Raw genomic sequence first — 25,866 nt, forward strand, 5'->3', positions numbered from 1 at the left:
AACTCCTCTCATATGAGGAAAGGCTAAAGAGGTTAGGGCTCTTCAGCTTGGAAAAGGGACAGCTGAGGGGGGATATGATAGAGGTCTACCAAATCCTGAGTGGTGTGGAATGGGTAGAGGTGAATCGATTTTTCACTCATTCAAAAAGTGCAAAGACCAGGGGACACTCAGTGAAATTGCATAGAAATACTTTAAAACAAATAGGAGGAGATTTTTTTTCACTCAAAGAATAGTTAAGCTCGAACTCGTTGCTGGAGGATGTGGTAACAGCGGTTAGCATATCTGGGTTTAAAAAAAAGGTTTGAACAAAGTTCCTGGAGAAAAAGTCCATAGTCTGTTATTGAGACAGGTATGGGGGAAGGCACTGCTTGCCCTGGGACTGGTAGCATGGAATGTTGCTACTAACTACTTGTGACCTGGATTGGTCACAGTTGGAAGCAGGATAGTGGGCTAGATGGACCATTGGTCTGACCCAGTGTGGCTCGAATAGCTCCACTGCTTACTGCAGGAGACTTTATTGTTGCATTTGAAAACCGTTTAAATAAAGAGAAAAAAAATCATCCAACTAAAGTTCTTGAGTTTTCAAAATACCACAGGTCCCTCAGATGTGATCCATATCAGTGTTTGAGATGGGGAGTGTACTAGTCAAAAAGGCTAGCACCCTTAAACATTTACTAGCCATACACTAGTATCATCTCTGAGCATTCTCTCCACTGACTTTACAGATTTGGAATAGCATGCCCAAGTCCTATTCCTTTCGTCTTCTCAGCACTCTTTCTCCTGGTACTTTTACTTCCAGCAAGATCAGGACTGTGGTACCCAATTTACTTCAATTCTTTGAAGGAGTAAACAAACATGTGGACAAAGGGGAGCCGGTTGATATTGTGTATCTGGATTTTCAAAAGGCGTTTGACAAGGTACCTCATGAAAGGCTACAGAGGAAATTGGAGGGTCATGGGATAGGAGGAAATGTCCTATTGTGGATTAAAAACTGGTTGAAGAACAGGAAACAAGTGGGGTTAAATGGGCAGTATTCACAATGGAGAAGGGTAGTTAGTGGGGTTCCTCAGGGGTCTGTGCTAGCACCGCTGCTTTTTAATATATTTATAAATGATTTAGAGATGGGAGTAACTAGCGAGGTAATTAAATTTGCTGATGACACAAAGTTATTCAAAGTCGTTAACTTGCGACAGGATTGTGAAAAATTACAGAAGGACCTTACGAGACTGGGAGACTGGGCGGCTAAATGGCAGATGACGTTTAATGTGAGCAAATGCAAGGTGATGCATGTGGGAAAAAAAGAACCCAAATTATAGCTACGTCATGCAAGGTTCCACGTTAGGAGTTACGGACCAAGAAAGGGATCTGGGTGTCGTCGTAGATAATACACTGAAACCTTCTGCTCAGTGTGCTGCTGCGGCTAGGAAAGCGAATAGAATGTTGGGTATTATTAGGAAAGGTATGGAAAACAGGTGTGAGGATGTTATAATGCCGTTATACCGCTCCATGGTGCGACCGCACCTTGAGTATTGTGTTCAATTCTGGTCGCCGCATCTCAAGAAAGATACAGTGGAATTGGAAAAGGTGCAGCGAAGGGCGACTAAAATGATAGCGGGGATGGGACGACTTTCCTATGAAGAAAGACTAAGGAAGCTAGGGCTTTTCAGCATGGAGAAGAGACGGCTGAGGGGAGACATGATAGAGGTATATAAAATGAGTGGCGTGGAACAGGTGGATGTGAAGCGTCTGTTCACGCTTTCCAAAAATACTAGGACTAGGGGGCATGCGATGAAACTACAGTGTAGTAAATTTAAAACAAATCAGAGAAACTTTTCTTCACCCAACGTGTAATTAAACTCTGAAATTCGTTGCCGGAGAACGTGGTGAAGGCGGTTAGCTTGGCAGAGTTTAAAAAAGGGTTAGACGGTTTCCTAAAGGACAAGTCCATAAACCGCTACTAAATGGACTGGGGAAAAATCCACAATTCCAGGAACAACATGTATAGAATGTTTGTACGTTTGGGAAGCTTGACAGGTGCCCTTGGCCTGGATTGGCCGCTGTCGTGGACAGGATGCTGGGCTCGATGGACCCTTGGTCTTTTCCCAGTGTGGCATTACTTATGTACTTATGTAACCCTTCACCTGCTATTATCCCCAGGGATTTTTCGCTTGTTTTAATACTTCTCCCGACTTACCTTTGTCCAGGTGTTGCAGGAATAGTCCTTGGCCAGAAGCCATGCATCAGGCTCCTGTCAGAAGGCAGGCTCTAAATCATCCTTGTATGATGACTATCAGACCATCTGCAGCATCCCCAGTTCATCTGGGTGATGAAAGACCTGAGCTGCAAAGTGAACCTAAGCCCTTTCAGACAGCAGCTTTGAAACTAAAGGGAAAGGGATTGGGACTTGATATACTGCCTTTCTGAGGTTTTTGCAACTACATTCTACTACTACTTAACATTTCTAAAGCGCTACTAGGGTTACGCAGCGCTGTACAATTTAACATAGAAGGACAGTCCCTGCTCAAAGAGCTTACAATCTAAAGGACAAATGTACAGACAGTCAAATTGGGGCAGTCTGGATTCACTGAACGGTAAGAGTTAGGTGCCAAAAGCAACATTGAAGAGGTGGGTTTTGAGCAAGGATTTGAAGATGGGTAGGGAGGGGGCTTGGCGTAAGGGCTCAGGAAGTTTATTCCAAGCATAGGGTGAGGCGAGGCAGCATGGGCGGAGCCTGGAGTTGGCGGTGGTGGAGAAGGGTACTGAGAGGAGGGATTTGTCCTGTGAGCGGAGGTTTCGGGCGGGAACGTAAGGGGAGATGAGGGTAGAGAGGTAATGAGGGGCTGCAGACTGAGTGCATTTGTAGGTAAGAAGGAGAAGCTTGAACTGTATGCGGTATCTGATCGGAAGCCAGTGAAGTGACCTGAGGAGAGGGGCGATATGAGTATATCGGGTCAGGCGGAATATAAGGCGTGCAGCAGAGTTCTGAACGGATTGAAGGGGGGATAGATGGTTAAGTGGGAGGCCAGTGAGGAGTAGGTTACAGTAGTCAAGGCAAGAGGTAATGAGAGCGTGGATGACAGTTCGGGTGGTGTGCTCAGAGAGGAAAGGGCGAATTTTGCTGATGTTAAAGAGAAAGAAGCGACAGGTCTTGGCTGTCTGCTGGATATGCGCAGAGAATGAGAGGGAGGAGTCGAAGATGACTCCGAGGTTGCGGGCAGATGAGGGTGTTATCAACTGAGAGAGTTTAGGGAGAGGGGAAGTGGGTTTGGGTGGGAAGACAATAAGCTCAGTCTTGGCCATGTTCAGTTTCAGGTGGCGGTTGGACATCCAGGCAGCAATGTCGGATAAGCAAGCCGATACTTTGGCCTGGGTTTCGGCAGTGATGTCTGGTGTGGAGAGATAAAGCTGGGTGTCATCAGCATAAAGATGATATTGGAAACCATGAGATGAGATCAGGGAGCCCAAGGAAGAGGTGTAGATTGAAAAAAGAAGGGGTCCAAGGACAGATCCCTGAGGAACTCCAACAGAGAGCGGGATGGGGGTGGAGTAAGAACCATGAGAGTGTACTCTGAAGGTACGGTGGGAGAGATAAGAGGAGAACCAGAAGAGGACAGAGCCCTGGAACCCAAATGAGGACAGTGTGGCAAGAAGTAAATCATGATTGACAGTGTCAAAAGTGGCGGATAGATTGAGGAGGATGGAGTAGTGGCCTCTGGATTTGGCAAGGAACAGGTCATTACAGACTTTAGAGAGTGCTGTTTCTGTCAAGTGTAGAGGGTGAAAACCAGATTGAAGCTGATCAAGGATGGCCTGAGAGGAGAGAAAATCAAGGCAGAGGCTGTGAACAGTGCGCTGAAGTATTTTGGACAGGAAGGGTAGGAGGTAGATAGGGCGGTAGTTGGAGGGACAGGTAGGGTCAAGTGATGGTTTTTTGAGGAGAGGTGTGACTACGGCGTGCTTGAAGGTGTCAGGGACAGTTGCAGTGGAGAGAGAGAGAGGTTGAGGATATGACAGATGGAGGGGGTGACAATATGAGAAATGGTGTTAAGTAAGTTGGTGGGGATGGGATCAGAGGAACAAGTGGTGCATTTCGAGGAGGAAAGAAGGCGGGCGGTTTCCTCCTCGGTGATATCAGGAAAGGAGGAGAAAGAGGCCAGGGTATATACAGGTACTTATTTGTACCTGGGGCAACGGAGGGTTAAGTGACAAGGAGCTGCAGTGGGAATCGAACCCAGTTCCCCAGGATCAAAGTCTGCTGCACTAACCACTAGGCTACTCTTCCTTGTCTCTTGTCCCAAGTTCCAATTAGAAAAAGCTCCCAGGAAATAGTGGCGACTAAGGTGACAGAAATGATCTTCTCATTGTCCCTTTTCGGTCATTTCTTCTCTATACAGTATTTTAATTATGAGAGGGATTTATTAATTTTAAACGTTTCTAACCTGCTTATAAGAGGGAACCATAAAACATACATAATAAAATACACAAAGACTACAAAAATAAATTATCTACCATCAAAACAGATAACAAAATCATGTCCCTCCATTAATACACTGCCCATCAAACAAAAGCTTGGACAAAGAGCTTAAAACATCTTAAACTGCCGAATATTGGTATTTACTACTACTAAACATTTCTAGAGCGCTACTAGGGTTACGCAGCGCTGTACAAAATAAACAAAGAAGGACGGTCCCTGCTCAAAGGAGCTTACAATCTAAGTACATGCAAGAGATCAGGCAAGGCATTCCACATAAGTGTTCCCGCAATAGAAAATGCTGAAGCTTGAGTAACAGCATAATGTACAGAAGACACTAATCGTAAATCTAGACATTTAGTGAAGTCAGATTGTAATGGCCTCCTAGAAAAATACAGATTTAAAATTGTTCCAAAAAACCATGGCATTTTATTATGAACCACCCAACGAATAAGGGTCAGAACTTTAAACTGCACTCTATACTTCACCGGTAACCAGTGAAGTTGCCTTAAAACTCAAAATCTCATATCTACAAAGCATCCCAAGACTTAGAATTCTCTCTTGAAGTACTTACAACAGATTTGGGAGCTGGTCCCCCATCTTGCCCAGTCTCTGTTTTACTTGATGGCTCTTCAATCTGTAGAAGGCAAGGATAAAACGATTCATGTGACATGGAATGAGTAGGCTAGAATAGTTAGCCAATATCAAAGAATAAAAGGACTAGACTAAAATGCCACCCACAATTGTAAAGTACTACAATACAGCTACAAGAGGAGCAGCTTAGGTTAGAATTTGCCTTGTTACTCATAACTGTTACGTATCCTCCACTGTTTATTGTAAGCCACATTGAACTCGAACTTGTGTGGGACAATGTGGGATATAAATGCCACAAATAAATAAATTAAAAAATAAAACTGACTATCTACTAACGCACTTCAGGCTGTTTCCCGCTGGTCTTTACAACCACATATCCCCTGCTCCTCTCCTCCTGGGGGTGGGTCACACACACACAGATGGCTAACTATTAGGCAGACCAGGCAGCAGGTTGTACAAGGCCAGGGAAGGGTGGCAGGAAAAAGGAGCTACAGTGAAAGAGAAGCCATAGATTCTGAGAGCCTTACCCACTGAGAAGATGATCAGTTTTCAAACTGTCCATTTAAATGGGTAAATGCCTTTGGAAATAGCTCTCATTATGGGATGTGGGTGTCTTAATTCATTCTCTCTCTCTCTCTCTCCACACACACCCACGTACAAAAATACAGGGTGAGGCAAAAAAAAAAAAAAACCCTTTGGAGTTCTTTGCTACTTTCTCAGCAACCACCTGGAATTTCAGTGAATTTTACAGTTTTATTTATTGTTACTATCTACATTTATGTGCCGAGTGGAATGAGATTATCTTTAAACACAGCAAGTTACAGACTTTAGGGTGACTACACAGCAATTTTCATGCATTCAAAAATGTCTGCACTGTAAAACTACAATTTGAAAAGAAAACTGGGTACCAGCTTACTGTTAATGTCATCACAGTGACAGACTTTTGTAAGCAATAATTTGAAAATTTTGTATTTCATAATATAATAATTTACAGATAATTTGTTTAAAAGCATTTTGGATCAGAACGGCAATCATGGGCAAGGTGTGAGTAGTGGACAAATTAAGAATGCAGACACTACGTGAACAAGGTTTCGGAGCCAAGGTGATGGTCACTGCGTATCATCTCAAGAACTGGAAGCTAAGCACTGTGAAGAAAATTTGTTGGCATGACTGCAGATTTCTCACACATTGCTGATTGTATCATTTGAATGATGTGATTTTAATGCGCAAAGATCGCCAAGTAGTAATGCTAAAATGTCAGTAACATCAACATAGCTTAAGATAATTAAACGTTGTTTAATAGTAATATGACGACTAAATAAATACATAAAATTTCTTGTTAAATTCAAAGCGATTGCTGAAAAAAACAGCAGAAAACTCTAGGGGGCAGGGGTGTAGCTATGGGTAGGCCTGGCAGTGGTTTCCCCCATGTCCATCTCAATAACAGCCTATGGACTTTTCCTCCAGGAACATGCCCAAACCTTGTACCTTAAAAATGCAGGGTCATGCACTTGGGTTACAAAACTCCAAGGGAATGGTACAGTATAGGGAGTGAAGTACTTCTGTGTACAAAGGAAGAGCAGGACTTGGGGGTGATTTTGTCTGATGATCTTAAAGTGACCAAACAGGTAAGAAAGGCTACGGTGTTCACAGGGCAGGTGGGTGGGCTGGGAGAAGCCAGAAGGATACTCGGGTGCACAGGGAAAGGGATAACCAGCAGGAAAAAGGAGGTGCCCTTGTACAAGTCTCTGGTGAGGCCCCATTTAGAGTACTGTGTGCAATTCTGGAGACCGCACCTACAGAAAGATATGAACAGGATGGAGTCAGTCCAGAGGGTAAGCTGTCATAAAACGTATAAGGAAAGGCTTATGAACCTCAACATGTATATGCTGGAAGAGAGGGGATACGATGAAGACATTTAAATACCTCTGTGGCATTAATGTACAGGAGGTGAGACTTTTCAAATGAAGGAAAACTCTGGAATGAGAGTACATACAGCAAGATGAAGTTAAGAGGTAATAGGGCTCAGAAGTAATCTTTCACGGAAAGGGTAGTGGATGCGTGGAATAACCTCCCAGTAGAGGTCATGGACATAAGGACTGTGCCTGAATTTAGGAAAGCATGGGATAGGCAGGAAAGGAGGAGTTAGTGGTTACTGAGGACGGGCAATTTGGCCCTTATCTGCCATCATGTTTCTGAGGCAATAGAAGATTAAGTGACTTGTCCAAAAAGCATCGGTGGGATTTGAACCCCTGTGCTACTCCTCCACACTCACACACAGGCCGGTGAAATGGGGTGGGAACGTTTATGACAGCTGCACACCTGGAAGCCATGTTCCACTACGTAGTCCTCCCTCCCTCTCCAATAGCAGCTTAAGTCCTCACAAAACATGTTTGAGTACAGAGTGACTGAACTGGTCACACCTGAGAGTCTGGATAAAGGACCTCTACTCTGTCACCCGCCTCAAGCGGCACTCAGCAAGAGACAAGGGGCTAGATGCACTAAAGTCCTCGGAAGAGCCGGTCCCTTACCGATTCCATAGCGAATCGGTAGGGAACAGCTATGCATCAAGGAAATGGAATGCAAATGAGCTGCTCATTGTAGCTCACTTGCATTCTTTATTCCCTCGGAAACCAGTCGGCTGGTCGAACACGCGCAGAGCAGCCAACCGTTATGCTGGCTGCTCTGCGCATGCCAAAGATGTCCAAAAAGGACGTCCCTGACGAGCACTTGTCAGATCCGCGGGCCGGAGCGCAAGCTCCAGCCACCAGTACAGCCGATGATCCCTGCCACCCCACTCTCGGAAGAAGGGGGTGGATTGCGGCTGACCGTGCAGATCCTCCTCCCTGTGAACGCGCGGCTCTGGGGGGGTGAGAGTTGCACCAAATTACCACCGCCGGCATCGGGACGTGTGAGGATGTCCCAAAAAACTATTTGGATGTCTCTTTCGATTATGCCCCCCTTCAGGTGTCTCTCCGCCAATCACAGCACGTTTAGCTGACACCGATGACAGCTAAACACGCTGTGATTGGCGGAGAGAGACCTGGAGGGGGCATAATCAAAAGGGACGTCCAAATAGTTTTTTTATTTGGACGTCCTCGCAGAAGAACACCCATCACATAAAAATCTGAGGAAAAACGTCCAATTGCTCGTTAGGGCCGTCCTTTTTTTTTTTTTTTAAATGTTTCAGTGAAGAACGTCCATGTTAGGCGCTTTAGAAGGAAGGCCCTGACGAGTACTTGGACGTGGCTAGGCAGTGAAGGACGTCCATAAAGGATGTCCCTGACGAGCACTTGGACGTTTTTTTTTCCCAATTTTTTTTTTACATTTATAGAAGTTTTTAGAGGCTGCGCAGTCCCAACGAGAGGTACAGATCTCCCGTTAGATTTTCCACGGTTAGGCAATCGGAAAACGGTAGTGCATCTCATTACAATGCGATTTACACACATTGGAGTACTAATTTGCTCATCTGCATTCCATTTTTGTTAGCTGCTACCATGATTGGAAAATGGCTCGGAGAAGCATTTAGTGCATGCCATGGTTTACTACTTGCTCGTTAATGGCTCGTTAAGTTTAGTGCATCTGGCCCAAGACCTTTGAGTGGAGGAGTGGCCTAGTGGTTAGGGTGGTGGACTTTGGTCCTGGGAAACTGAGGAACTGAGTTCGATTCCCACCTCAGGCACAGGCAGCTCCTTGTGACTCTGGGCAAGTCACTTAACCCTCCATTGCCTGCTGCATTGAGCCTGCCATGAGTGGGAAAGCGCAGGGTACAAATGTAACAAAAATAAAATAGATACTATTGGAGATTCTACATGGAATGTTGCTACTATTGGACATTCTACATGGAATGTTGCTATTCCACTAGCAACATTTCATGTAGAGGCTGCGCATTCTTCTGTTTCTGTGAGTCTGACGCAGGACGTCAGACTCACAGAAGCAGAAGCCTGCGCAGCCACATTGGTGATCTGCAAGGGCCGACTTCTAGTGGAATAACAACATTCCATGTAGAATCTCAAATAGTAGCAACAGTGGAGGAGTGGCCTAGTGGTTAGGGTGGTGGACTTTGGTCCTGGGGAACTGAGGAACTGAGTTTGATTCCCACTTCAGGCACAGGCAGCTCCTTGTGACTCTGGGCAAGTCACTTAACCCTCCATTGCCCCATGTAAGCCGCATTGAGCCTGCCATGAGTGGGAAAGCGCAGGGTACAAATGTAACAAAAATAAAATAGATACTATTGGAGAGTCTGACGTCCTGCATGTACATGCACATGTACGTGCAGGACGTCAGACTCACAGAAGCAGAAGCCTGCGCGGCCACATTGGTGATCTGCGAGGGCCGACTTCTACATGGAATGTTGCTAATGGAATAGCAACATTCCATGTAGAATCTCAAATAGTAGCAACAGTGGAGGAGTGGCCTAGTGGTTAGGGTGGTGGACTTTGGTCCTGGGGAACTGAGGAACTGAGTTCGATTCCCACTTCAGGCACAGGCAGCTCCTTGTGACTCTGGGCAAGTCACTTAACCCTCCATTGCCCCATGTAAGCCGCATTGAGCCTGCCATGAGTGGGAAAGCGCGGGGTACAAATGTAACAAAAATAAAAAAAATAAAAACAGCCCGAAGAACATGTCTTTTTTTTTTAATAAACAAGGAAGGCTATGTCGGTGGTGCAAACACTAGGATGCATCAAACGTAAACCTTGTCTGTTGATAGCACCACACAGCAAAGACGGAAGCAGAGCTTACAGCCCTCGAGTGCTAACAATGGGGAGGTCTAAATAAGGTACATGCTAACCATAATAATAAAAACAACCCAGTGAAGGTAAATATTCAGCTGGTGATGGTCTGCAATTTTTCATCGCCACTGGCATTATGTCCGTGAATCAACACCGAATAACTGGGTATATGCATCTGGCAAAGTGCCGACTCCGCCCCCAGACTGACCACACAATCACCGGCTGAGTTTTGCCGTTAGTGCTGATAGTCAGTGGCATTATCTGGTCAAGTGCCGTGAATATCAGCGGATAGTATTTAATCGCTGTGAATATGGACCCCAGTGGCACGCTGCATTCTACGCATTTCCCCCACTTCATGTTAGGTCCCCAGCAGGATAGTTACCTTGTAGTTTAGTGGGCTCAGGTACTTGAAACAGCCAAAGAAAGTATAAAACAGGCAAATGAAGATTGTGATGACCAGAACAATTAATGTAAAAATAGTTGTGGATGCTTTGAAACCTAAAAGAAAAAAAACAAAACAGATTGTTCATAATTTTTAGCAGTCAGCGTTTCCCCTCTTCCCTCCCCAGTGGCACCCCCCCCCCCCCCGCAAGAAAGGAATGCTTAAGCTCCAAAAATCAACTCACACACCAGACACCGTGAGGAGCAGTGGACAACGCGTTCTCTCCTCACTGCGGATTAAGAGTGAAGGTCCTGAGCTCTCACGGCAAGGCACTCGTGCATGTACAGTGGGGGTGCTAGTACGTACCCTTAAAGTCATATACGATTTTTAAAAGCACTCTGTACTGGGTGATGTGGATGATGTCAGCCACATGTGAGAATATGGCCTGCTTGTCCTTGAGGAATGTTATACACACTGGGTCTGGGTCTTCTGCCACCATGCTCTCATCAAATTTGAAAGGCAATGCATATGTTTTAAAGCGGTGGGTGGATGACATGCCACCAAGCCTTGGATACTGGAGAAATACCATTCATGACTTACTAATATGGACTTGCAGGGAATCAAATGTATTTATTTATTTATTACATTTGTACCCCACATTATCTCACCTTTTTGCAGGCTCAATGTGGCTTAAGGCAAAGAAGAGATTTCTGGATGTATACCACTGGCTATCTCCTAGGTCAAGGAATCAGATTCTCAATGAACTGGGGGGAGGAGCAGTGATGATACTTCCAGCTGGGTTGGGTTTGGGCGGGGGGGGGGGGGGGGGGAAGAGTATTTCAATAGTGTTGCAGTTTTAAGGGACAGAGATATACTTCCTTTGGCTCAGTCAAGCATGGAGGGGCTATAAGTGTCGAAGCTCTCCTGTTACTGCTTTAAGGTTCTTTAAAGTGAGAAAATGGGTGGAGAGGGAGAATATTTTTGATTTATTGACTACTTTGTTTAAGAAACCGTTGTACTATCTGTATGTTTTCTATTTTTATTGGGGTTTTTTTTACTGCTGTGACTCATGTGTGTTCTATTATCTAACTTATTATTTGTGAGTGCTCAGTAAGGTGAAATTAGGCCTTACCTGCTAATTTTCTTTCCTCTAGACCCTCCAGACCGGTCAAGACGCTTGGGTTATGCTCGCCTACCAGCAGAGGGAGACTGAGAACACTAACTTCAAACTATGTACATATAACCTGTGCCTAGCCACCTGACGTCAGTATCCGCTTAGCAAAGCAGAAAACCAAAAACCTGAAAACGAGAAACAAAACCCCTGTACCTGGAAAACCAATAGTCAAACACCAACAGTGTGCTTCCACAGACGGAACGTCCAAACGTCCCGCTCTGTACTGTTTTAGAGTCAAAGAAATTCTCTCCGACCACACTAAACTTGAAAGAATAGTCATAGCAGAACACGGCTCAAAATCACTTCTGATAATACACACTTCTGATAATACACAGGGCGGGCTCTTGACCGGTCTGGAGGGTCTAGAGGAAAGAAAATTAGCAGGTAAGGCCTAATTTCACCTTCCTCTTCAACCCTCCAGACCGGTCAAGACGCTTGGGAAGTACCAAAGCAGTAGAAACTTAAGGGTGGGACCCTCGAAAAGCAGAAGACAACACAGCCGCTCCAAACCGAGCATCCTCTTTTGCCTGAACATCAAGTCTGTAATGCTTCACAAAGGAATGGATGGAAGACCACGCCGCTGCCTTACAAATATCCTGCGGAGGAATAAAACTACTTTCCGCCCAAGAAGCAGCTACCCCCCGAGTAGAATGAGCCTTAAGCACCGAGGGCACGGCACGGCGTTTCAACAAGTACGCCGACGCAATGGTCTCCTTCAACCACCTAGCCAGAGTAGCCTTGGAAGCTGCTGCCCCTTTTTTGGGACCTCCAAACAACACAAACAACCTATCCGATGCTCGAAAATCCTGCGTTCTGCGCAAATACGACCGTAAAACGCGCCGTACATCCAACTTAGCCAGCCGACGTTGCGTAAGGTCCCCAGCGCGATCCCCCAACACAGGCAAGGAAATCACCTGGTTGACATGAAAAGCCGACACCACCTTAGGCACAAAGGAAGGAACCGTCCGTAAAGTCACTTTCTCCTTAGCAAATGACAGAAAAGGCTCCCTGCAAGACAGAGCCTGAAGCTCTGAAATCCTACGCGCCGAAGAAATGGCCACCAGAAAAACCGCCTTCAAAGTAAGATCCTTACATGTAATGGATGCCACGGGTTCAAACGGAGGTGCCACCAACGCCTCCAGAACCAAATTTAAATCCCAAGGCGGAACCAACGGACGACGAGGCGGCCGAATCAACTTCACTGCCTTCAGGAACCGCCCCACATCAGGAGAAGCCGCCAAGGAAACTCCCCGAATCTTACCTCTAAAACAAGACAAGGCAGCAACCTGCACTTTCAGGGAAGAGAGCGACAGTCCCCTCTCCAAGCCATCCTGCAGAAAATCCAAAACTTCCACCACCGAAGTACGCAAAGGGACATAAGCCCGCTCTTGACACCAGTTCTCGAAGGTGCGCCACACTCTCACATACGCCAAAGAAGTAGACCTCTTGCGAGACCGCAACATCGTATCAACCACTCTGGGTGAAAACCCTTTCTTTCTCAACCGGTGCCTCTCAAGAGCCAAGCCGTAAGCAAGAACGGAGAGGGATCTGCCATCTCTATCGGCCCCTGAACCAGTCGCACCCGAGGCCCCAAAGGAATCGGATCCTGCACCAGTAACCGCATCAGATCTCCGTACCACGGACGCCGGGGCCAATTGGGCGCTATCAGAACCACTAACCCCGAGTGACGACCGATCCGCTGTACCACGCGGCCCACCAGCGGCCACGGTGGGAACACGTAGAGCAGCTGCTGAGGTGGCCACGGAAGCACCAACGCGTCGATGCCCTCGGCTCGAGCATCCCTTCGACGACTGAAGAACCGAGGGACCTGCGCATTGTCGGCCGACGCCATAAGATCCAACACTGGCCGACCCCACTGCAACACTATCTGCTCGAACACGGAGAGATGGAGAGCCCACTCTCCGGGATCCAACGTATGCCTGCTCAGATAATCTGCACTCACGTTGTCCACCCCTGCCACGTGTCCCGCTGACAGACTCTGCAGATGAACTTCTGCCCATGACAGCAACTCCGTCGCCTCTACCGCTAACCCGGGACTCTTTGTTCCCCCCTGTCGATTTACATAAGCGACGGCCGTGGCATTGTCTGAAAGAACCCTGACTGCTTTGCCGTCCAGAAGACTCTGAAAGGCCCGAAGAGCCAACCGAATAGCTCGCGTCTCCAGGCGATTGATGGACCAACTCGCCTCCTCCAACGTCCAACGCCCTTGGGCCACCTGACCCAGACAATGCGCCCCCCATCCTGACAGACTCGCATCCGTGGTCAGCACCACCCAGTCTGGCGTGTCCAACGGCATGCCCTTCGCTAGATTCGGAGAGAGGAGCCACCAGCGAAGACTGCCCCGAGCCACCTCCGGCAGGGAGAGCCTCTCCTCCAAACTCTGAAACTGAGGAGACCAGCGAGACAACAACGCTACCTGTAACGGTCTCATGTGGGCCCTGGCCCAAGGTACCACCTCTATTGATGCCGCCATCAGACCCAGCACCCGAAGATACTCCCGCGCCGACGGCGCCCTCTGAGCTCGGAGCTGCCGGATCTGAGACTGTAGCTTGGAGATGCGAGGCGCTGTCAAAAACACACGGCCTCTCTTCGTGTCGAATCGGACTCCCAAATATTCTAGGGACTGCGACGGAACGAGGTGACTCTTGGCCAGATTGACAACCCAACCGAGCGACTGCAGAAAGGACACCACCCGACCGGTGACCTCCTCGCTCTCTGCTTTTGATTTGGCTCGAATCAACCAGTCGTCTAGGTACGGATGGACCAAAATGCCCTGCAAACGCAGCGCTGCCGCCACCACTACCATGACCTTGGAAAAGGTGCGAGGCGCTGTCGCCAGGCCGAACGGCAGAGCACAAAATTGAAAATGTCTCCCCAACACCACAAAGCGAAGAAAACGCTGGTGTGCCTCTAGGATGGGGATGTGCAAGTAAGCCTCCGTCAGATCTAAAGACGTCAGAAACTCTCCTTCCTGAACCGCTACAATGACCGAGCGCAGCGTCTCCATTCGAAAGGAAGGAACCTTCAGAGCCGCATTGACCTCTTTGAGGTCCAAAATGGGCCGAAAAGCATCCTCCTTTTTGGGAACTACGAAGTAGATGGAATAACAACCCGTACCTCGCTCTCCTGGAGGAACCGGAACTACTGCTCCTAACTCGACCAGATGCGCCAAGGTCTCTCGCACTGCTCTCGCCTTGCGCCTGGAATGACAAGGGGACACGAGAAAGAAATCGGGCAGAGGACCGTCGAACTCTAACGCGTAGCCGTCTCGCACAATCTGCAGTACCCACTGATCTGAGGTGATCTGGACCCACCTCTGGTAAAACAAGCGCAAACGAGCCCCCACGCGAACCAGAGGTTGGGCCCCCACACCATCATTGCGAAGGACGGGACGCTCCGGGCGTTCCCGACGAGGAACCTCGCCCTCCACGGCGGCCACCTCGAAAGGACTGGAAAAAACGACCCCTAGTCCCCCCGGAGGACCTGCCAGGCCGATATCGTCGAGCTTCCTGAAACCGTCCGCGCACCGCGGACCCCCTAGCAGCCTTAGGACGAAGCTCCGGAAGACGAGGAACCTTAGTATCACCAAGACCCCTCACCAACTTATCCAACTCTTCCCCAAAAAGCAAAGAACCTTTAAACGGCAGCGAACACAGCTTTGCCTTAGAAGCAGCATCAGCCATCCAGCCCCGCAACCACAGGGCCCGACGAGCAGCCACCGCCAGGGTCATGTTCTTAGCCGAAGCCCGTAACAAATCATACAGTGCATCAGCCATGAAGGACGACCCCATCTCCAACCTTGCCAAATCTTGAACCATTGAGGCCCTATCAGCCGGCGGGCTATCCAGCAGCCGCTCCGCCCAGCGGAAACAAGCCCGGGCCACCAGGCCTCCACAAACCGACGCCTGCAGCGCCAACGCAGACAAATCAAAACTCCGCTTGAGAAACGTCTCCAATTTCCTGTCCTGCGGGTCCCGCAACGCGGCCCCCCCATCCACCGGAATGGCCGTAGCCTTAGTCACAGCCGTCACCACGGCATCTACGGTTGGAGGCCGGAGGGAATCTCTATCCTCCTGCGGAAGCGGGTACAACTTAGCCATGGCCCGAGCCACCTTAAACTGATCTTCTGGAGAACGCCACTCTTGGGTAATCATTTCCCTCAGATCCGCGTTCATAGGGAAAGTGCGAGATACCTGCCGAATCCCCTTCACCAAAGGATCCTGCGACCCGGCTGTCACTGGAGCTGACGCCTCAAACTTGAGAGTCGATGACACCTGCTCAATAAGTTCTGCCAACTCATCGCGGTGAAAAATGCGGACCACCGAAGGGTCCTCCCCAGGCACAGCAAGCTCCTTCTCATAACCAGCCAACGGCCCCTCATCCTCCTCCAGGGGACTAAAATCGCCCTCTGACTCCGGAGGGGAAAAACTTTCCATGTCCTCCGACCACTCCAAACGTGGTCTCTTAACACTGGCACCCCCCGTCCCAAGACTAGGGGGCTCTGCTCGCGTCGGCCCCGCCTGCCAGGCCTGGAACAAAGACCAAATAAAATCCGGCGGGAAACCCATCCGACCAGGACCGTCCCCCCCAGAAAAACCGGACAACTGACAGCCCAAAGGTCCTCCGACCAACTCCGGGCCTTGCGGTGCCGATTCCAAAATGGCGGCGGTTCCCGCCAAAATCGGGACCGCCGCCACGCTACCAGACTGAGACACTGCCGGCTCTGGAGGGCCCGACGCGGGAACCTCCGCCGCTAACACCGGCGGAGCGGAGGAAGAAGACTTCGGTTCGCCGCAGAAACGGCAAGAACCGCCAACCACTTCAACCCCCCCGGCGCGCACAAAATCTACATCGCAGCGGCTTTCCCGCCATCGCGCCTAAACAAACAGCTGACAGCCCACTCACCAGAAGCCTGCAAAACAGCGCCCCAAAGCAGCTGAACACCCCTGGAACCCCAGATTGCAGCTCACTCAGCTCTCCACACCGCTTGGGCCTTCGATCTGTGAGAGATCTCTTTCTTTTTTTTTTTTTTTTCAACAAACTTTATTGCAGCCTGAAATTGAGCCCTGCTGCTGCTAAAACTAAACGGCACTCAAGGCTGCAGCACAGGACTGTAGCCGAGGCACAAAGCTGCCCAAAACGGGAGAGCCAGTTAGGGGGAGGGACCCGGCCACCCGGGTGTGACACCCCAAAGGGGACAATGGCAGGCCCCACCGGACCCACCAACCCCCAGCACACTAAAGTCTTCCAGGCACAGAGGATAAAACTGAAAAACAGACCAAAGAAGCTCTAAATAATCTCTGAATCCTACCAGACCGGACAAGCTGCACAGGTTGCCTGTCTACCCTCTGCTGAGACTGAGAAGATACTGACGTCAGGTGGCTAGGCACAGGTTATATGTACATAGTTTGAAGTTAGTGTTCTCAGTCTCCCTCTGCTGGTAGGCGAGCATAACCCAAGCGTCTTGACCGGTCTGGAGGGTTGAAGAGGAAAACCTGTTGCTGAGGCTCATTAGAGAGGATCATTTTGTGAAAGCGGCACTCAGGTGTGATAGAACTAAGTTCTCCTGAAGACGCCTACAGTGCAAAACACATAATGAGTTGAGAATGAGAACAAATTCAAGAAAGAGAGAATTGCTACACACACTGAGCTACAGATCCAGAATTTTTTAAAATCACTTTGGTCACAAGAGCACAGACTGAGGCTGAACGGAACATTTCTTTCAGTTTCTCCACATCATCACCCTTGAAAACCATTTCCGTACAGGCAGATCTCTCACATCTTCCTTCATAAAGACCGAAGTAAAGAATTCATTCAGTTTCTCCGCTTTGGCCTTGTCCTCCTTGCGTGCCCCTTTTACTCCTTCGTGATCTGGTTGGTATTCGGCATGGCCAGAAGGGGTTTATAAGGTTTTCTGGGGATCTGGTTGAATGCTGGGGGAGGGTTGTTGGGGGCAGGGGGGGAGAAGAGTTATTGGGCGTTTATTTTGTATGGCTGATTTTAATATGGTATTTATTTTATTGTAAATTGCTTCCAGCCATTTTGATGGGATGATGTGCATCTTTTGGGTATACAGTGCTATATAGAGAGTGTTTTGCTCGCAGCTGTATCCTGGCCTGGACACCTTGGGCTGAACTGCACTTACCCATTCGTAGTATGGAGAAGAAATAAAGCCAGAAAAGGCAAAGGATGGGAGCTGCAAGAGCCTGGTTCACCGCTCCAAAGTGGATGTGCTTGTCCAGCTTTGCCGGCAGGTATGCATAGTACAGATTGTGACGATCCACCAAGTGTTTCAGTAACACATACAGCAGGCCTGGAGAGGGATGGAGGGATAGTATCAGTACAGAAGAGGCAGATTTCTAGCTAATAAAGACTCTTATTTAACAAGTATGTTGCTGTGATACTTTTGTTTGTCAATTTCCTGGCGATTGCCTGGTTTCTCATTTTGTAAGCCACAATGAACTCATGAGGCTAGTGTGGGATATAAGTGTCTAGTGTAATGTAATGAGCTATCACCAGCTGTAAGCACATGCTCTGCTTATATGCACACACTTGACTGGAGTCCACCTGATATCATCTCATTGGTGTGCCGCTACTGCCCTATTAATTAATAGCTGTTGCTACAGTGGCTTCACTACTGTTACATGATGTTTTTACAAACTTGTCTACTGTCCTTTAATAAATAAATGGAGCTACACTGGGGTCACATCGGTTATGGGATGCTCCAGTTATGTGCAAGTTAAAACTTCAGCACTTAATCTAAGTGCACTGTATATATAACACAGTACGTAAGGAAGAACATAAAAGAAAACACACATGGTTCAAACTAGAGAGCTGCACGGGAACAGGGTTTGTGGGAATCCCAAAGGGATGGCCTCGAGGTGGTGGTGTAGCACCATACCAGCCTACCTATCCTACTCCACTAATGCAAAGAAAACTGTGTCAGGGGGCAGGACTGGGAGACTGCATTCGCCAAATGCCAGGCGTGTGCGTGTAGTGACTGGCGAATGCGACCTCCCAAACCCACCCCGATGCAGCACCATCTTCAGTTTCCTCTCCATGCAACAGCTTGCCTTGACAATTCCTCATGGGGGTATCATCAGGTCAGGTGGACACTGGACTGTCCATTCACTGTGGAAGTGGCAGGAGGAGGAAGCGGTAGAGCAGCTCACCTGAGAGATTTGGACTAGGAAGAGTAAAGTGCACATCTGCCCTGCACTTCTCCTCTCCAGTGTAAAAGATCCTCTCAGAGTCTGTGGATCACTACCAGTAGTAGTAGCAGGGCGTTATGTCGCTCTTTACACCCAATCCCTTCAAACAGGACGTGGGTGAGTGTGTGAGGAAACTGAGGATGAGCCGACAGTGGTGGTAGTTCCCATCCTCGGAGCACCCGGAGAGTTTCCTCTGAACATGTGTTGGGAATCTAGTTTTAACAAGAAATTTATCTGTCATGCAGTTCCTTTGACCAGTTAATTGAGCAGATATGAGTCTCGGCAGCTGCACATCGGCCCTAGGTCTCATTATGCACAAGGAAGTTCTTTTAGGGGAGATCCTTTTGTGCTGTAGTGCAATGTAGTAGTAAATTAAGGCATCTGAAACGTAAAGTGTGGGCAAGAGGGGAATATGTGGTGTTGGTAATGGAGCTGGCAAAGGGGGGTGAGATTTAATATACTGCCTTTCAGTGGTTACAATCAAAGTGGTTTACATAATATATGCAGGTACTTATTTTGTACCTGAGGCAATGGACTTGCGCAGAATCACAAGGAGATGCAGTGGGACCAAAACCTGTTTCTAAGGCCGCTGCGCTAACAGTTAGGCTACTCCTCCACTCAAGGTGGCTGCAGACACCAATTCTGAGCATTTAAGTTCTTCCAGAACGATGGCATAGGTTGGGTTATTTTACCACAAGTCGGGTTATTTTAGTGCAGGGGACAAGCAGGGATGGAGGAGATTAATTGCGAGGATGGGCAGAGATGGGTTAAATTCCAGTGGGGATGGGTTAAATTCCTGTCCCCGTGCAACTCTTTACTTCAAACACAATGTTGAAAAACAAAGCAATTCTGAATTTAAACACTCCCCCTCCCGAGATAAACAGAAAACCCAATTCCAAAAGTACTCCCCCTCCATATTCCTAGTCCTGTGGTGCAAGATCAACACAGAGCAAAGTTCAAGGAACAAAAATCAAAACATCCTACTGCATCCATCCCCACCTAACAAAGCCCGCCTAACACCAGTCAACTTATTACAAACATGACAGAAAAAGGAGTCCAAACCGTCTCTGTAATGGTTTTTTTGGGAGGGGAATCTGGAACCATCTTCCTGCTTCTTCCAAACTCATTTGGAACCAGTCTCTATTAGGCAATGACAGCATAACTTGTCATTCATAAGTATCTGGAGATTTATCTCCTCCTTATATCTTCTTCCCCAGCTACTGACCAGAGATCACAGCTCTCTCCAAAACCTAGAAAGCATGGACTTTGCATCTAGCCACTAGGTGTCACTGTTGAGAAAGGGAAGAGACTCCTTTCCTTCACCCTCCCTGCTACATCCTCAGCCCTAGCCAAAGTGAGAAGCAGAACCTGAACCTAAGTCTTCCCTACCTGGCAGCATGTCAGGGCCATCCCAAGAGTTGTACAAGGGAGGCGAGGGCACAAATCTCGCTCCCTGTCCATTGTCTGTGGTGCAGTGGGAGGAACAGGGGTGCAATTCTGGCTTGGGACATTCCTGCAGCATGCCACTGAGCCACCAATCACACACACAATGACAATTTAGAATTGCATAGCACTTTCATACAAACACGATCCTAATGCTCAGTATAATTAACAGGTCAGAATGACACATGCAACTGTTTCTGGGATAGACAGTACATTTCTGTGTACTACACCTTAATGCTTCCAGGGAATCATGCTGAAATTGGCCCAACAAAACAAAGTCATACAAGTGCCATGATCTAGAATGTCCACTCCACTGACTTGTAGTCCTGATACCAAACCACAAATCCATATCTCGTTCCATACCTGCTGGCCTTTTAGCTTGCTTTATCAATTCAACCACCCCCCACCCAGTCCCCTCATTGTTTAGTCTTGATGATGTTGGGGCGGCATACAGGAACCTTGCCAGATACGCTAAAACTACTCATCAGAAATACTCTTGGGCTAGCAGAGTCACCTTCCGTGAGTCTAAAGGAGTGTGTTACATACTATTTCTATCCTCTACTTTCTAGTAAGTATCACCTTGCCAGGTTTAATTCATATTTATTTTTTTCCCCAGCAAAAGGGGACATAATAGGACTATGAAGCTGACACCCAGGATTAGACACTGACTTACCGAAGGGGACAATGATTGGGCAGGTGATGCTGTAGGCCATAGTGACCGTAAAGAGGCAGAGCATACGAGCATACATGGCACCAAACTCAAACTCGTAGGCCTGCAGCTGGGGAAAAAAAACACAACAATTATAGGTGGATCTCAAACGAGCACAGGCCATTTCAGCCTCTCAGAAAAGGAACAGCCCCATTAAACACGCCTATTTCTAACTACATTATTTGGTTAACTTCATATCATGCTCTAATTTGGGAGGCCTTCAGATTCTGACAAACCTCAGTCTCCACAGCTGGAGGTGGTTCCCAAATCTAGTCCTTGAGAATCACGAAGGAGTCTGGCTTTCAGGGCACCAGGGAAAACAAATTTGAAACTCCACGGTGAGCTTACAGTTACCATGGGTTCACTGCCCTCCCCTACACACACAATATGGGGAAACCTTTACCTGAGCACTTTGCACCTGCACAGGAGCAAGAAGATCTGGAAATGCAATCTTTACATGTACTTTCACTCCCACGACCTACCTAGGTCCTTTTTTTTTTTTTTTTTTAACATGGGGCAAAATAGATGCACTATGAATAGTGTGCACTGAAGGGGCAGTAATAATCAAAACTTTTATCTGTATAAAAAGAAACTGGTGCAGGAGGTAATGCTAATGGGGCCACTTGATAACAGTGATCATAATATGATCAGATTTGATATCAGCTTTGGAGTAAGTACACACAGGAAATCCAATACGGTAGCATTTAACTTTCAAAAAGGAGACTATGATAAAATGAGAACAGTGAAAAAAAAAAAACAGAGCAGCTGTGAAGGTCAAAAATTTACATCAGCCACGGATGCTGCTCAAAAATACCATTCTAGAAGCCCAGGTCAAATATATTCCATGTATTAAAAAAGGGGGAAGGAAGATCAAACGACAGCCAGCATAGTTAAAAGGTGAGGTGAAAGAAGCTATTAGAGCTAAAAGAAAATCCTTCAGAAAATGGAAGAAGGAACAGACTGAAAATAATAAGAAACAGAATAAGGAATGTCAAGTCAAATGCAAAGCACTGCTAAGGAAGGCAAAGAGAGACTTTGAAAAAAAAAAAAGATTGCGTTGGAGGCAAACACACAGTAAAAATTTATTTTAGGTATATTAAAAGCAAGAAGCCGGCAAAAGAATCGGTTGGACTGCTAGATAACCGAGGGGTAAAATGGGGCAATCAGGGAAGACAAAGCCATAGCGGAAAGACTAAATTAATTCTTTGCTTCGGTCTTCACCGAGGAAGATTTAGGAGAGATACCGGTGCCAGAAATGGTATTCAAAGCTGACGAGTCAGAAAAACTGAATGAAATCTCTATAAACTTGGAGGATGAAATGGGACAATTTGACAAATTGAAGAGAAGCAAATCTCCTGGACCGGATGGTATCCATCCTAGAGTACTGATAGAATTGAAAAATGAACTTGCAGAACTATTGTTAGTAATATGTAACTTATCTTTAAAATCAAGCATGGTTCCAGAAGATTGAAGGGTGGGCAATGTAACGCCGATTTTTAAAAAAGGTTCCAGAGGTCATCTGAGAAATTATAGACCAGTGAGCCTGATGTAAATGCCGGGTAAAATGGTAAAGACTATTATAAAGAACAAAATTACAGAGCATATTCAAAAGCATGGATTAATGAGACAAAGCCAACTTTTAGTGAAGGGAAATCTTGCCTCACCAATCTATTACATTTTTTTGAAGCGGGTGAACAAACATGTGGCTAAAGGTGAGCCGGTTGATATTGTGTATCTGGATTTTCAGAAGACGTTTGACAAAGTACCTCATGAAAGACTCCAGAGGAAATTGGAAAGTCATGGGATAGGAGGTAGAGTCCTGTTGTGGATTAAAAGCTGGTTAAATGGTCAGTATTCTCAATGGAGAAGGGTAATTAGTGGGGTTCCCCAGGGGTCTGTGCTGGGACCGCTGCTTTTTAATATATTTATAAATGATCTAAAGATGGGAGTAACTAGTGAGGTAATTAAATTTGCCGATGACACAAAGTTATTCAAAGTTGTTAAATTGCAAGAAGATTGTGAAAAATTACAAGACTGGGCATCTAAAAGACAGATGACGTTTAATGTGTGCAAGTGCAAAGTGATGCATGTGGGAAAGAGGAACCTGAATTATAGTTATGTAAAGCAAGGTTCCACATTAGGAGTCACCGACCAGGAAAGGGATCTAAGCGTCATCATTGATGATACGTTGAAACCCTCTGCTCAGTGTGCGGCGGTGGCTAAGAAAGCAAATAGAATATTAGGTATTATTAAGAAAGGAATGGAAAACAAAAATGAGGACGTTATAATGCCTTTGTATTGCTCCATTGTGCAACCACACCTTGATAATTGTGGCTAGGACTGTTTAGCATAGAGAAGAGTCAACTGAGGGGAGGCGGATCATTGTGTGAGAGAAAGAGAAAAAGAGAGAGAAAGAGTGAGAGAAAGAAAGAGAGAGAGAGAGAGAGAAGGCAGTAGGATACATATGAGAGAGAGAAAGGGTGAAGGCAAAGGGATGCATATGAGAAAGAGAATGACGATAAAGTATTCTTCACTATACAGAAGTCAAGAGGTTTAGACAGAGATTCCCTTAGTCAATATCTTGAGATTCAGTCAAAAGACATTAGTAATACTGCAGATTGGCCAACTTTTTAATCAGACTGAGCAACCCTCTTCTTGTTAATGCAGCGGTTGATCTGCACTGGTTTAATAACGAGTCACAAGCACACTTACATGACCGAGTCATTTTCAAAATTTAGTTTTACTGAAAGCAAAGTAGATTGAATTGTACAGCAATAAAGTCGTTGGAATAAAAACATTAACAATAATTGCATTCATTGTAGTTATGGTACTTTTACTCAAAAAGTATTATATTAAGCAATACATTTTTTTACTTTCACTTAGGTACATTTTTTAACGTGTTCTTCACTGTACTTTTTACTTTAGTATTAAAAAAATTCATTTGTTTTTGTACTTTGAACAACATCAGAAAAAGAAAATGAAACAACCTCACTGATCACACTTTCATCTTACTCTGAGGCTACAAGTACCATTTATACCTGTTTAATGTTTCTTCTCTCACCAGCGGATTTGGCCATGACCATGCGTGCAGTGTAGAGGATGAGGCCAGGCAGGCGCAAGAGCTCCATCCCGTTCCCAACAAAGGCCGAGGCGATGACATAGTTGACAAAGAAGGCTCCCTGGTCAGGCAGGAAGACGCACCTAGGAGAGAGAAAGAAGCAAACATTTACCAGAGGAAATCTGCACATATCCAGCAGATAGCCCTGTCGCTTCTTCCTCTATAACATCAGCAAAATTCGCCCTTTCCTCTCTGAGCGTCGCTTCTTCCTCTACAACATCAGCAAAATTCGCCCTTTCCTCTCTGAGCACACCACCCGAACTCTCATCCACTCTCTCATTACCTCTCGCCTTGACTACTGCAACCTACTCCTCACTGGCCTCCCACTTTGCCATCTACCCCCCCTTCAGTCCATTCAAAACTCTGCTGCACATCTTATCTTCCGCCTGAACCGGTACACTCATATCACCCCTCTCCTCAAATCACTTCACTGGCTTCCGATTAGGTACAGCATACAGTTTAAGCTTCTCCTACTAACCTACAAATGCACTCGATCTGCAGTCCCTCCTTACCTCTCTATCCACATCTCCCCTTACATTCCTACCCGTAACCTCCGTTCTCAAGACAAATCCCTCCTTTCAGTACCCTTCTCCACCACCGCCAACTCCAGGCTCCGCCCTTTCTGCCTCGCCTCACCCCATGCCTGGAATAAACTCCCTGAGCCCATACGCCAGGCCCCCTCCATGCCCATCTTTAAATCCTTGCTCAAAGCCCACCTCTTCAATGTCGCCTTTGCCTCCTAACCACTACACCTCTATTCAGGAAATCTAGACTACACCAACTTGACATTTCGTCCTTTAGATTGTAAGCTCCTTTGAGCAGGGACTGTCCTTCTTTGTTAAACTGTACAGCGCTGCGTAACCCTAGTAGCGCTCTAGAAATGTTAAGTAGTAGTAGTAGTAGTAGTAGTAGTTTATTGTCAATGAAAAAGAAAATGCTCCAAGGGGCAGACAGTTAAACGGCAATTCTATAAACTGGTGCCCACGTTTATGCATCAGGCATTTCTGCAGTTAAGCGTACACTTATGTGCTTAAGTGCAGGCAAAGCACTGTTCTGTAAGGGTGCGTTTAAGTAGCACATGGACAGGGCTCCCACTTAACACGTCACTTACATAAGTACATAAGTGTTGGGCAGACTTATACGGTCTGTGCCAGAGCCGGTGGTGGGAAGCGGGGATAGTGTTGGGCAGACTTATACGGTCTGTGCCAGAGCCGGTGGTGGGAAGCGGGGATAGTGTTGGGCAGACTTATACGGTCTGTGCCAGAGCCAGTGGTTGGGAGGCGGGGCTGGTGGTTGGGAGGAGAGGATAGTGCTGGGCAGACTTATACTGTCTGTGCCCTGAAGAGCACAGGTACAAATCAAAGTAGAGTATACACAAAAAGTAGCACATATGAGTTATCTTGTTGGGCAGACTGGATGGACCGTGCAGGTCTTTTTCTGCCGTCATCTACTATGTTACTATGTTGCATAAGTGTTACCATACTGGGAAAGACCAAAGGTCCATCAAGCCCAGCATCCTGTTTCCAACAGTGGCCAATCCAGGTAACAAGTACCCAATAGTAGCAACATTCCATGTAGAACCCCAAAGAATAGCAAGATTCTAGAATGCTAAAGAATAACAAGATTCCATGCAGAATTTCAAAGTGTAGCAACATTCCACGTGGAACCCCAAAGAGTAGAAAGATTCCATTCAGAATCCCAAGCACATAAGTACATAAGTGTTGCCACACTGGGACAGACTGAAGGTCCATCAAGCCCAGCATCCTGTTTCCAACAGTGGCCAATCCAGGTCACAAATACCTGGCAAGATCCCAAAACACTACAATACATTTTATACTGCTTATCCCAGAAATAGTGGATTTTCCCCATTTAATAATGGTCTATGGACTTTCTTTAGGAAGCTGTCCAAACCTTTTTAAACTCCGCTAAGCCAACCGCCTTTACCACATTCTCTGGCAACGAATTCCAGTGTTTAATTACACGTTGAGTGAAGAAAATTTTTCTCTGATT

At 46.8% G+C, this 25,866-nt stretch overlaps 1 protein-coding gene across 1 annotated transcript in view; it reads right to left on the reverse strand.

Annotated features, from left to right (window-relative positions):
• TMEM63A (transmembrane protein 63A) overlaps positions 1–25,866 on the reverse strand; it is a 184,228-nt gene that overhangs the window by 15,956 nt on the left and 142,406 nt on the right. The window contains exons 18-22 of the mRNA XM_030195716.1: positions 23,777–23,939; positions 20,703–20,808; positions 17,521–17,688; positions 10,181–10,296; positions 5,046–5,108 (exon numbers count right to left, since the gene is read on the reverse strand). Of these exons, the coding sequence (XP_030051576.1) occupies positions 5,046–5,108; positions 10,181–10,296; positions 17,521–17,688; positions 20,703–20,808; positions 23,777–23,939 (616 nt within the window). The remainder of the gene's footprint in view (positions 1–5,045; positions 5,109–10,180; positions 10,297–17,520; positions 17,689–20,702; positions 20,809–23,776; positions 23,940–25,866) is intronic.

This window comes from Microcaecilia unicolor, chromosome 3, assembly GCF_901765095.1.
Source record: "Microcaecilia unicolor chromosome 3, aMicUni1.1, whole genome shotgun sequence".
NCBI classification, from domain to species: domain Eukaryota; kingdom Metazoa; phylum Chordata; class Amphibia; order Gymnophiona; family Siphonopidae; genus Microcaecilia; species Microcaecilia unicolor.